This window comes from Rattus rattus, chromosome 5 (assembly GCF_011064425.1).
Source record: "Rattus rattus isolate New Zealand chromosome 5, Rrattus_CSIRO_v1, whole genome shotgun sequence".
Lineage (NCBI taxonomy): Eukaryota > Metazoa > Chordata > Mammalia > Rodentia > Muridae > Rattus > Rattus rattus.
Window position 1 is genome coordinate 137202290 of NC_046158.1, and position 12713 is coordinate 137215002.

Sequence of the window (12713 nt, forward strand, 5' to 3'; positions counted from 1 at the left end):
GGCATTCGCAGTTTCAGATAACACGTATGAAAACTCCTTTTTGGAAAGCTGCCTTTGGAAGGCTCCCTTTGTACCCAGCTCATGCTCCTCTTACTTTTCTTGCCTCCTCCTCAGCGTTTTCTTTAAAAAAGAAAAAAAAATTCAAATGTAGAAAGGTGAAAGAGAGGTGTAGCAAATGCTGCCGTACCTGGCACCCAGACGCGGCTGACACCCAGCTCTGTCCTCTTTAGCACTCGGTGGTACTTTTCCTCGCCTCTCGTCATCTCGGTGATTTTTTTTATGCAGAGTGTAAGTTGCAGGCACCAGCATATGTTACACTCCAACGCGTTTATCGTTGACCTCGCGTTGGTATTGCTCAGATATGACTGGGCAGCACGGGGCTTGAGAGGCTAGTGATACGTTTGGGCAAGTGCACTGTCAAGATAAACAGAGAACATTCTAGTATCCCAGAAAGTTCCCGTTCACTAATCTTCCCTGCCCCCACAGAGGTAACTTACCACTCTTCCTTTTTTTTCCCCCACCGTAACCAAGTTAACCTCACCTAGATCCTTACTCGGGGCTCACAGTGCCTTTTTCCCTAGTGGGTAAGGCATCCACTCTGTGTGCCTTTGCAAAGCTCATTCATCGTTGAGGGACACATTGGTGGGCTCTTGTTGTTGTTGTTGTTGCCGAGTGGAATTCTGTTATGTGGATGAACTTCGCATCCTTCTGTAAGTAGGCTGTTGCAGAATTGGACCTTGGGGAATAGAGCTGCCAGGAACACTCGTGTCTAAGACTCTGTGGTCTTATGTTTCTATGATCTCTTGTTGGGTCACTCACTAGTTTGCACCTTTTTAATAATTAGACTGTCAGGCTATGTGAGTCATCCTCATCCCATACTCAAGAAAAAGGTCCCCAAGCTGTAGGGGGAGAAAGACCCATAGAGAGTGTATCATTGGATGTGGACTAAAAGTATTCTCCTAGTTCCATTCTCCATCTCCTCCCTCCCTGAGGAGGAAGCCAGAGCCTGAGACTCTTCTGGAAGGTCATTGACTATTTCACATTTTGCTTAGGGACAGTTTACTGTTAGAGACATCTGAATGCAGTGAGAGTGTGTTTGATGCCTGTGTTCTGTAAGACAGCCATCTGTAAGGTGCCTCGCTGCCCCTTCTCCAGGATGGCCCTTTCAGAACATGGATCTGATAGTGCTACTTTTTTCTGCTGGCTGATCTGAGTCACATGGAACAAAGTCCAGATTCTAGTCCGAGGTGCGGGGTTCTCACTCACGCCTCCTGTGCTTACCTATTTGCTCCACCCTTGCCCACCCCCAGTGAATGACCTGCCCTTCATGTCTCTGTGCCCCAGCTTCTTGACTTTGTCTGGCGTACCCTTACTTCGCTACCCTGTGCTCCACTGCCCGGAAGTTGGAGCATTTTGTTTGTCCTGACCCCTCTCAGAAAGTAGTTATTCTGTGTGTGTGTGTGTGTGTGTGTGTGTGTGTGTGTGTGTGTGTGTGTGCATGCATGTGCATGTGTGCATGTGATGCAGGACTAAGGACAGGCAGAACTGAGGACCTGTGGCTCAATGTGACAGGGCTCTAATGGACAGCAGAGTGTGAAAGCATTCCCACATGTCCTCCCTGGCACTCCATTTTGAAAGCTTCGTAGAGGGGAGGTAGCTTGTGGTTTTATTTGCCTCACCAGCAGGGTTGGGGGCTGTTGTAACACTTAAGGGAGAGGATTGAATTCGATTACTGTAGAACTGACCAGGTCACTGTTCCTTGTTAGGAAATGGAGAAGTGGTCAAAGTGACCCGTAGGTGGTTGTGAGAGTGAAATAACGTGAGACATGCAGAGTGCACACAGGTACACAGTAGGTTTGCATGTGTGCCGCCATCTTAAGCGCCCACATATGCCTGCCATGTAGTAAATATTCAGGGAAGGTTGGAGAAGAATAAGAATACATGTATTTTATGTGTCTGCCAAAGGGGCTATATATAGATGCTCACACAGATGCATCTGTCTTTCGAAGAGTGTTTGATCTGACTGGCATCAATATTCAGCAGGAGGGGCTGAGCATACACGTGTGACTCTGCATGGCTTGCCACATCCCTGACTAGGCAGATGTCCGTTATCATGAAGTGTAAGAAGAGAAAAATAATAAAAATAATAAAGGCAGAAGATATAAGACTATGACTTGATTTGACAGGGCCTCCTGCTACTTCAGCTGCCAGTGTGGACCGTGCCGCAGATTAATCTGTATTCCAGCACCCCACTGCTGAGGCTGGGATCGATCTAATTAGGGTATTTTGAACATCCTGTTTGCATCTAGAATCTTAGCAGAAACCAGGATGTCTGTCCATCTGGGTAGCTAAAGGGAGGTGGGCAGTGGGCTCCGTACTAAAACTGGATGGCTGTCATTTTAGAGCATAACAACAGCCCGGCATTTAACAAAGGCACGGATGGCCTTGGGTGTTGAGTGGTAACAAAGGCAGCAATGCCTGAATTTTAAAGAATCCCCGCTGGATCTGACCAGGATTTGGACCTGACGTGGGAAGTTCAGGGACCATTTCCATCCTGGTAGAACCCTGGCTGACCTACATGTGTGTCTTTAGCCAACCATTTGGGCTGCTGGAAGGCAGGTGGAGGCTCTGAGGCTGCAGAGTGGCCTGCCAAGCCTGGCGAGATGGATGGCTCAGCAGGTAGAGGCCCTGCTGCCAAGCCTGACAACTTGAGTCGGAGCCCTGGGACCCACATGGTGGGAGGAGAGAGCCAGCTCCTCTAAGCTCCACATGCACTGCAGCAGGGGTGTGTGTGTGTGTGTGTGTGTGTGTGTGTGTGTGTGTGTGTGTGTGTGTGTGTGTGTGAGGTAGTTTTTTTACTATCCATAGTCCTACATTAATCTCTCTAGCACTCAGAATGCTTTATGTCCTATCACTGACCACAACTGAAGAACGATACTCTATTTTTTTATAGTTCTGCAAATTATATATTCTCGTTTCAATAAATGGTTATTATGGCTAAATGTGTTCGTTTTTATTGAGATGTACACTCATCTCTGCTTAGATATGATATGTCCCTACGCTTCCTATAAGCAGCTACTGCTTGCCTCAGGGATGTCTGTGGGTCTCTAGAGTTGTGTGTTATTTGGCTTTATAGACAGTCACACCCCAGCACTTTATTTTAATTTATTGTAGGATTAAAGGACAAGAGTGAAGTTGTCCTGGCTCCATGTTAACGTTAGAAAGAGACTCTCTCACCAGGACCCAGGCAGGCAAACACTGCAGGGACTATAGGACCAGAACAGCATGGAAGGAGAGGGCCAAGCTCTCTGCAGTGCACGGGTGAGGAAGCCCACGAAGCTCTGTTTGGTGCGGCACATCTTAGGCTGCCATCTGATGAGTGGGCACTGTGCACATTCCCTTGAGACAATGGATGTAACAGCCTCATCTTACAAACAAGAAGACTGAGGCACACAAAACACCCACTCCGAGGTTTAATAGCTAGGGACTGGTGGGGGCAGGATTTGAACCCAAGACTGGATGACCCTGAAGCAAGGAGCGGGAGCATGTCTCTCTTTGCAGGGGACCTGATACCCACCCACACCCCTTAGAGCAGGCCTCCCTAGAGGTAAAATGACTCCTCTCACAAAGTGAGGTGCTGCTAACCAAATGCACATTGGGGTACAGACCTCACTTACTTTTAAGAAACACTGGTTCATTTTTTGCAAAATGGTGTACACCAGAAACCTACTTGGAATGATTCCCTCAGCCCGTGCTAGTCTGGAAAGCCCTGGTCTGAGTATAAGAAGTAAGGATCCTTAACTGAGCCGCCATCTCTAAGAAAGGTGGATGCTCAGAGCCCATACAGAAGTATTCCTCGGATTCTCTCGTAGACTGATTTAAGGGGGAGGGAGGGAGGGAGGGAAGGAGGGAGAAGGAGGGAAGGAGGGAGGGAGGGAGGGATGGAGGGAAGGAGGGCTGTAGATTGTAGGTTCCTGTGCTCCTTCAAATGTGCTTTTAACCTAAGGCAAGTCATGCCCTTCCCTAGGCCATTGTTTCTATATGAAGAACCCCAGGAGAGGTGGGCTAGAAAGCTCTAGCCCCTTCCAGCTCTGAAAAATCATAAAACTCTTAACTGCCCTGGAAAGTCAAACTTTTAGCCCTCTGCATAGACACCATCTAGCTCATTGCTAATCGCCCTGGAGAGGCCCTGAGGAGAGTGAAGGGGGAAGGGTGGACCAGAGCCACCCCTCCAGGCAATTTCAGTAATTAGTATAGGCGGCAGCCAGTTGTCTGACTATTGAGCAGGGTGCCCAGCAGGCAGGGAGTTACATGGGCACAGTGTCTGTGCTGGCTCTGACATTCCACCAGGATGCCAAGATGCCCACCTCTCTCACCAGTGAACTGAAAAATGGAGGTTTGTCCGACCTTCCCCTTTGTGGGTTCCAGCTGTAGATGTGGGGTGTATAGATGTGGTGTGGTGGTGGATTGTAGTCTGTGGCACTGTGTGTGTGCGTGGCAGGAGGACATGGCAGTCATGTCTGTGTTTTCCTCCTGCATCCACGCGTCCACACTGACAGCTCCATAGCATCCTTCACCTCCATTTTATCCTGTCGAAATGACAGAGCAGCTGAGCGGTGCTGGCCAGCAGATAAACCTGTTATCTCCTGTGCTCTTGGTGCCAGCAGCTCTCCCCGTCTCCTTGGTGTATGAAAAATTGACACTACCTTGGGCTGAAATCTGTTCTTAGGGAAGCTACATTTATTAGTAGCTAATGAAACCTGTGTGCTAAAACTTGGGGTGGCTGGAGTGTTTCCCTGTGACATGACAGGCCAGAGCGAGGTAGAAGGAGCACGGGCAGCTTTGGGTTTGCTTGGCTTAGAGCCCTATCAGTCAGGCAGGTGACAGCTTGCCGTGTACTGTGCTGGTGGTCAAGGTTTCTCCTGCCTGGAGTGGGCTGAGCTGTGGGCATGCATGCTAAGAGGGTTGGTGTCCAAAATGATCCTTTCAGGGACCACATTCCCCTACTTGAAACAGTGCTCCAGACGCCTTCCCCGGCCCCGTCACCCCTGCCCTCTTGGTAAGGTCTATAAAGAACAATCCCTTGTCACTTTCCTACCCATCAGAAGCCACAGGATTCAAAGGGAGGTGACTGCAGAGTGACGTCTGGTTCGAGATTTGTAGAACTGTAAGATACAAAGTCTGTCTTTATTTAGACTCTGAAAGAAATGGCTTCTGGGAAGACTTAATCCCGTAAAGTAGGGGGATGGGTTGTTATTCATGCCTTCCTCCATATGGTCTCTTGCTTCCTTCTAGCCTCATTAAAACTGTGGTTTTATAAATCCACATTTCCATCATGTCTGCCTTTTGGGCGCAGTGAGCCCTGGTGGGGACTCACACAGTACACTGGTGGGTTTTCAGGCAGGGTCTGTTTCTGGTCCCCTCTCTTCCTTTTTTAAGAGCCAAGGGGTTGGTTATAGTTTGGAGTCAGATAACTTTTTCAGGCGTGGGATCGCAAGCTAATACTCTCTGGGCTTTCAGTTCCAGGCTAACAAGACGAAGGTAAAATTAGCACTTTCCTCATAGCTTGGCTGTAAGGTGTGTCAACAAAAAACACACACACACACACACACACACACACACACACACACACGTGCGCGACAAATGCATGATGAGGTGCCAACTTGCTCCCAGGTAAGAGAAGGGCACTAAAGGCTGCAAGCTGCTCCCAGGTAAGACTGGGGAGAAGGGCGCTGGAGCCAAACCCGTCCCTGTGGTCTCGAGCATGTGGTGCAAGCATTCTGCCTGCCGAGCTGTGCTCGTGGCCCACAAATAGGCATCTGAAGCCGGGTTAGAGCAGAACAGTCCGCTGCTGCTAAACCTGACTTTGAATAAGAATTTCCGAAAGACAGATGGCAAACTAAGGAAAACATTCATAAGATATACGAAGAAGGTAGTTTCCTTAATTTGCAAAGATCCCTTACAAATCAAAATTAAGAAAGCTGTAAGTTGGCAGGAGAAGCAAAACAAACATGGTCTTATGAGTCTGTCATGTGTCTGCGCTAAAGGAAGCCTTGGTAGCTGATGAAGTGCAACCCGAGTGTGCCTAGGAGAGTGTTTCTGAGACAGATTAGCATTTGGATCAGGTGCCTGAGTACCAGTGTGGGTGGGTATCACCCAATCTATTGAGAACTCCAAATAATAGTGGGGGGGGGGACTCCAAATAATAGTGAGGAGGAGGAGGAGGAGGAGGGGCCAGACAGCCATCTTTCCCTGCTCTCAGACAGGGCTCTCAGCCTTCCGAAGACTGGGCCTTAGTATATCTGGCCAGAAATCTAGGGCCTTTGGGCTTGCAGTGGGACTGCCCCTCTTGCTTTCCTAGGTCTTCAGCTTCAGGTGCCAAGGATAAGATTTCTGAGTCACCCAAGCCGAACCCCCATCAGGTATTGCAGGGTATCCTGCCATTTCCTGGTTCATACACATTGGAAAAGAATGTTGAACACTGAGAATCAAGGACAGGGTGTGTGTGTGTGTGTGTGTGTGTGTGTGTGTGTGTGTGTGTGTGTCTGTCTGTCTGTCTGTCTGTCTGTCTGTCTGTCTGTCTGTCTGTGTGTGTGTGTGTGTGTGTGTGTGTGTGTGTGTGTGCGCGCGTGCGTGTGAGTGTGTGTGTCTGGGGGACATCCTTAACAGTGTGTATTTGTGTGTGTAAACACATGGTGTGTTGGAGGTGAGCTCGTGTGCCACAGCCAGCACACACATGGAAGTCAGGACAACTCTGTGAAGTCAGCTCTCCCGCCCCCTTTTCCTGGGTCCCCGGGAGTGGACTGGGGTCCCCAGGCTTGCCCCGCCAGTGCCGTCTTTACCTGTTGAGCCCTCTCTCCAGCCCAAATGATGTTTAACATTTTATGTGGGATTTTCATTTTAGTCACATATTTTATTATTAAGAATATATTATAAGGAAAAAACATGCAGAAGTATGCCAACAGCATGTGAATACCATTGTTCTTAATAACGAAAAAAGAAAAAAGAAAAAGGAAAAAGAAAAATCTCAAACTAGAAGGTACCAGAAATACCCAGAAATGGCTCACTAGTTAAATTCAGTGGCATTCTAGAGAGCTGTTTAAAAAAGAAAGCCTGCGCTGGTGAGGTCAGTTATATTTGGGAACATATATGTGTATAATATCAATTCTCTGTTGAGAATGTACACAAGGTACTTTGTGATTTCTTGGGAGAGCAAGTGGGGTTCCTAGGGCTGGTCTGCAGGAGGAATGTAGCCACGGAGATGGTATTAAACCTTGGTGTGAGCTCGTCTCTGCCACCGGCTCTAAATGCACTGGTGGTGGTGGTGTGGGGGGCGGGGGTGTCTTACCTACGTGTGCTTTATACTCCATCCAGTGGCCTTTGGTTCCTCTCTCTCCATGGTTACCAGGGTTAGGTTTTGTTTTCCAGTGGGAAGCATTAGGCAGATGTCCTCTGCTCCCAAGTGTCCCATGCCTACCAAGTTGCTGTCACCACCTGGCACACTGCACAGTGGTTGTCGATCTATACTCTTGACCCTTAAGGATCTCCTTCAGGTTAAGGGGCCCTGCTGTCTGGAGCCCTGAGCACTCACTTCTTGTACACGCAGATCTAAGTAACACATCTGCCGTCTGAGTTGGGGTCATGCAGACTTCTGGCACCAACTAGTGTGGAGGTGAGCCACTCTGCTCTCGGCCTGGGTTTTCCCATCCGTGCAGAGTGGGTTGTCTCAGACACTTCATGAGAACTGTCTGATGTTCCTCTCTCTTCCTTCTGTGGCTGTCTGATGCCTTATATGTAGATATACATGGAGGTTGTTCCCAGCTGCTGGGCTAAGTAATTTCAAAGTTTCAGGCCTGAGTGTATGAGATTCACTGCATTCCTTACAGCTCATCTCACACCTGTTCACCAGCCGAAGGGAGCAGAGTCCCTGCTCAGTCAGCCATGAATAGCAGAACTGTGGGTGTCCCACACTCTACCTTCTGGTCTTTTCTTCTTGGCTCATTCCAAGCTCGGCCTTGCTTCCCTCCCCCTCCCCCCGCTGTGCCTTCAAAAATGACCCTGCTCCTGCTGCTAGGGAGAGCCTTCTTACAGCCTGGTTCTTCCTGTTCAGCATGTGAGGCAGCCTGCCTCTGAATCTGGGCTGGGTGCTCTACCCAGAGTACGAAGGCATTAAAAAGATATCCAGAACTCGGAAGTGGTCTGTTGGGGGCCACCACAGCTCTGGCTGTTCATACAGAGAGCTTGCTTCCTTTCCATGCATTTGCCAAGGTTTCCCAAAACACCTGCTGTATATGCCAGACTGGATGGGAGCTGGGGGTAAGCAGTGACCAAAGCAGGTCGGAGTCCTTGTCCTCAGGCAGTGTCTATTCTAACTGAAGGGAGGTGGTGAGCCAAATCAGTAAACATGCCGCGTGTGATGGAGAGAGAAGGGAGGCTCAGTGACTCCAGGACTGCCCGTGTCAGAGCCTTGCGTTGTCAAAGAGTGTGGACAGAGGGAGTCTAGTGGGAAAGGTTGAGGCCCCTGAATCTTAGAATAAGCATGGGGTACCTGGTGGGGAACATTTCTGGCAGAGGCCTCGAGGTAGGAGCACTTGTGTCAGAAGCAGCGGTCAGGCTGAAGAAGCACCGTGGCCTTCCGTGAAGACTCTGCCCGTGGGCAAGGACGAAAGCAAGGGCACCTGCTAGCAGGCTGTGCGTGTTGTGGGCTGGGGTGAGGGTGTCGGACTAGAGGGGGTGTGTGGCAGTCGTGATGGTATAGAGCTGGGGTCACATCTGAAGGGAGAACTTGCAAGGTGACTCCATGAAGGATCTGCTGAGGGGCTTGAGAAACTTGAGAGCCTGGTTACTGTGTGGTAAATGGAGCAGGCTGGGGAGGGAGGGCAAGGCCTTGCTGTAGGCTCGTTAAGGTGAGCATACCTGTCAGGCAGCCGTGGGGAACGCTGTAGACTGTGTGACTTAAATGGACATTCAAAGGGCAGGTCTGGCTATGGGTCCAAGTTTGTGAGTCTTAGCATGTAAATGGTTTCCAAAGACACAGGAGCACAGCTCTGCAGGTATCTGAGAACAAAGGAGTTGTTGGAGACAGAAGTGTTTGGTTTCAGACCCTGAGACCAGGGACTGAGGTGCATATTTTACATATCAAAGCAGATCTGGCCTCCAGGTTCTCCCAGCATCCCTCAGTCTATACCTGGCATACCCTTCCCCCAGCCCTAGGGCTGGGCTGTCCTTCTCCCAAAGGCTCTTCTCCATATAATCCAGACACTTTGATCTCTCTCCCTCTTCTTCTCCTTTCTCTACATGCACATTCCTTTTTCTCTTTCTCTCTTCCTCCCCTAACCTGCCTTTCTCCACAGTGACTTCCCTGGCTTTGGTCCTTGGGACTACTAAACTCGCAGTTCCTCAATAAACCTGCCTTTAATATCATCTAATCTGGTTTGAATTGGCTCATTTCCCTGGCAGCGGAGAAATAACCTATCAGATGATGCTGAAACCCAGGAAAAGTTGAGTCCCCTGCACAATGGCCCTGGTCCTGGTCCCATGTGGACTACTTCTGTCCCTCTGTCCTACTCTAGTGGACACATCATTTCTTCAGACTCCATGAAGACCCATCCCTAGCTACTGTCTATCCTGGTCTAGGACCCTCTCTCTGCTGAATTGGGGCCATGCTAGGTTAGTTCCATTCCAAACAAAGGCCAGCTCTTTGTTTTGGGGGGGAACTTTTGGTACAGAGACCTCTTGTTTGAGGTTACCGCTGACACAGACTCAGCAAGGACAGGATGCCACAGGCACCTATGGGATGCTTCCCAGTGGGTCTTTGATGTTCACAGTCACAGAACTCAGAATTCTGAGTAGCATCTGCATGTGAAAGTGCTCCTGGGTTGCCAGATAGCTGTCATCCATGCTGAGCAATTTTTTCCCATTTAGTTTTATTTAATTATTAAATTATCTTATTTGTATGGGTGTTTTGTCTCCATGTATGTCTGTGTACCATGTATGCGTTTGGTGCTTACAGAAGAGGCAGTACCCTTAACCACTGACCTGTTTCTTCAACCCCCCCCCAATCGTATGTCTACATGCATATATGCCAAGTATGTGTGGGTGCCTAGTGAGGCCACAAGAAGGTGTTAATGCCATGGAGCTGGAGTTACAGGTGGTTGTCAGACACCCATGTGACTGGGAACTGAACCTTGGTCTTTTGAAAGAACAGTGAGCACTCTTAACCTCTGAGCCATCTCTCCAGCACCAGCAATTTATTTCAAAATAAACTTGGTCATTGCCTTAGAAGTAGGTGTCTGTGACCTCCTTTTCAAGGTCATTATTGAAGAATTTTTAAATGGGTTGGGGGGTGTGCTCACATGTGTGATCCACAGTACACGTATGGAGCTGGTTGGGGAGGTTCACATATATGTGTGGGCCATGTTACAGGTATAGATGGGGGCGGGGGGTGCACACACATGTGCCAGCCGTGGCACAGGGGTAGAATTGGAAGACATCGTGGGTGTCAGTCCTCACATTGTACCTTGTCTGAGGCAGGGTCTCTTGTTCGCTGCTGCACGTGCCAGGCAGCCCTCCTGGGAGCTTCTGGGGATCCTCTGTCCCCTCCTCCTGTCTCACTGTAGAAGCCCCAGGGTTACAGACATGCCCTACCACGTGGGGCTTTTGTGTGGATTCTGGGGATGTGGACTTGGGTTCTTGTGCTTACACAACCGCCCTTTACCCACCGAGCCATCTCTCGCTTGAGAATTTTTTTGTAATGCTTAAAGGAAAAACTGTCTTCATCACTGAAGCCTGTGCCATATCCTGTGGTTGTCCTCTCTGCAGGGCTGGGATAGCTGTTTCTGAGGGAGCCACTGAGCTGCGGTGGCTCAGGAGGGTGACACAGTGTGAAATGCTGGGGTTGGGGATTTAGCTCAGTGGTAGAGTACTTGCCTAGCAAGCGCAAGGCCCTGAGTTCGGCCCCCAGCCCCGGGGAAAAAAAAAAAAAAAAAAAAAAAAAACCAAAAAAACAAAAAAAAAAAAAAACAGTGTGAAATGCTTGCCTCCCAGCTCCCCTCAGCATCAAGTGGGGGTTAGTGCATCAGAGTTTGGGCGCCTACCTGCTTCATTCCAGGGCAGTTGCCAGGGAAAGTTACAAGGCAATTTAAGAAGTGACAGACATTTCTTATTTATCGTTCACTCTTGTCCTGATGGTATTTGTATTCTGTTCACGGGTCATTTCTGTAAGTGGGGGATTAGTTTGAGGTTCTGTTGTGGACAATACAAGTCAATTAATTCCCGGCAAGATAGAAATTCTCACTTCCCTTTGGTCTCCTTGTTCACTCTGTCCTTGAGGATGTCATCCTTCTGACTGTATCTGTGCGGCTCGCCAAGATCAGTTCGGTTTTCTGATGACACAGTTGACGCTCTTGTCTTATTAATCAATAGTCTCAGTCAGCGATGCCTCCTTTCTCCTCCTCTGATAGAGCAGACGGCCTGAAGAGGGATAATTACTGCTCTGATCTCAGCGTGTTCTCTTCTCTCCTTCCCACCCCAGAGCATGTCTGTTCGATCCTGGCTTCCCTCCTGCGCAACCTGAGAGGGCAGCAGCGGACCCGGCTTCTGAATAAATTTACGGAGAACGACAGTGAGAAGGTGGGTGACTGCGACCGTGCAGATGGGGCCAGGAGCAGAGTGTTGTGGAGACAGCCCCTTACCAGGGGTGCTGGTGCCAAGTGCTTCTGCCCTAGTGTACCTTCTCCCGAATACGGGTCTACTGCCTTGACTCACTCCCAACGGTTCTACAAGCCTTCATGCTTGTGTTCAATGTACTTCCCTTGGCGAAACTCCTGGGTGGCAGCAGTGGACACTTGGGGATAGAGGAGACGTCCAGAGGGTTCAGGTCAGAGTGTGGAGGGTGCACAGCACAGCCTGGTGATTAAGAACAGCAGCTTTGGATTCAGAGGTCTGCAGTCGATGCTGGCTTTGCTGCTTTCAAAATACATGGGCTGCAGCCATGGCTGAGTGGATAAAAGCACTTGCTCTGAAAGCTTGGAGACCAGACTTTAGATACCCAGAATCCATGTAAAAGCTGGACCGGTGTGGCTGCCACCTGTAACCCAGCACTCAGAAGCCAAGACCAGAGATCCAGGGCAAGCTGGCTCACTGGTAACCAGACTAGCCAGGGCCAACAAGAAGCTTTGCTTCAATAAGCAAAGTGGAGAACAAACAAGGAAGACACCTGCCATCTGCCTTAGACCGCCACATGCAGAAAAGTGTGTGCCGCTCTGAGCCTCACTTCCCCCAGCTGTAGCATGAGGCATGAGTGTTCCTCTAGAAGACTCAGTGGCTGGGGAGTCGGGATGGGGTGACTAGATGAGTTTCCAGAACATGCCACCAATACTACCAGAGCTGGGACTTGAACCCTATGTGGTAGGCAGTTCCGTGGGAGTAGAAGGACGGCTTAACACACGATAGCTGCATTCCTGCTTGTAGCCACAGTAGGGCTGGGGCACAGTCTTCAGAAGGTCTTGTTTTGTTCTGCCTCTTTGAGCCCACCTTCAGCTCTCTGTGCTGTCCAGTAGCAATGTACCACAGCATGGAGCATCTCAGTGGTCATGACTGTGTTCCAGTTTCCACACGCTGTAGGAAGAGTGAGATCACTCCCCTGTTACCTGAGACAGTTTCTCATGGTTTAAGGAAATCATAGACATAGAAACATGTGGAGGGAAATGTAT

At 49.4% G+C, this 12713-nt stretch overlaps 1 protein-coding gene across 1 annotated transcript in view; it reads left to right on the plus strand.

Annotated features, from left to right (window-relative positions):
* Positions 1-12713, plus strand: part of Ctnnbl1 (catenin beta like 1) — a 157366-nt gene that overhangs the window by 123885 nt on the left and 20768 nt on the right. Inside the window, exon 12 of the mRNA XM_032904637.1 lies at positions 11534-11631. Within this exon, the coding sequence (XP_032760528.1) occupies positions 11534-11631 (98 nt within the window). The remainder of the gene's footprint in view (positions 1-11533; positions 11632-12713) is intronic.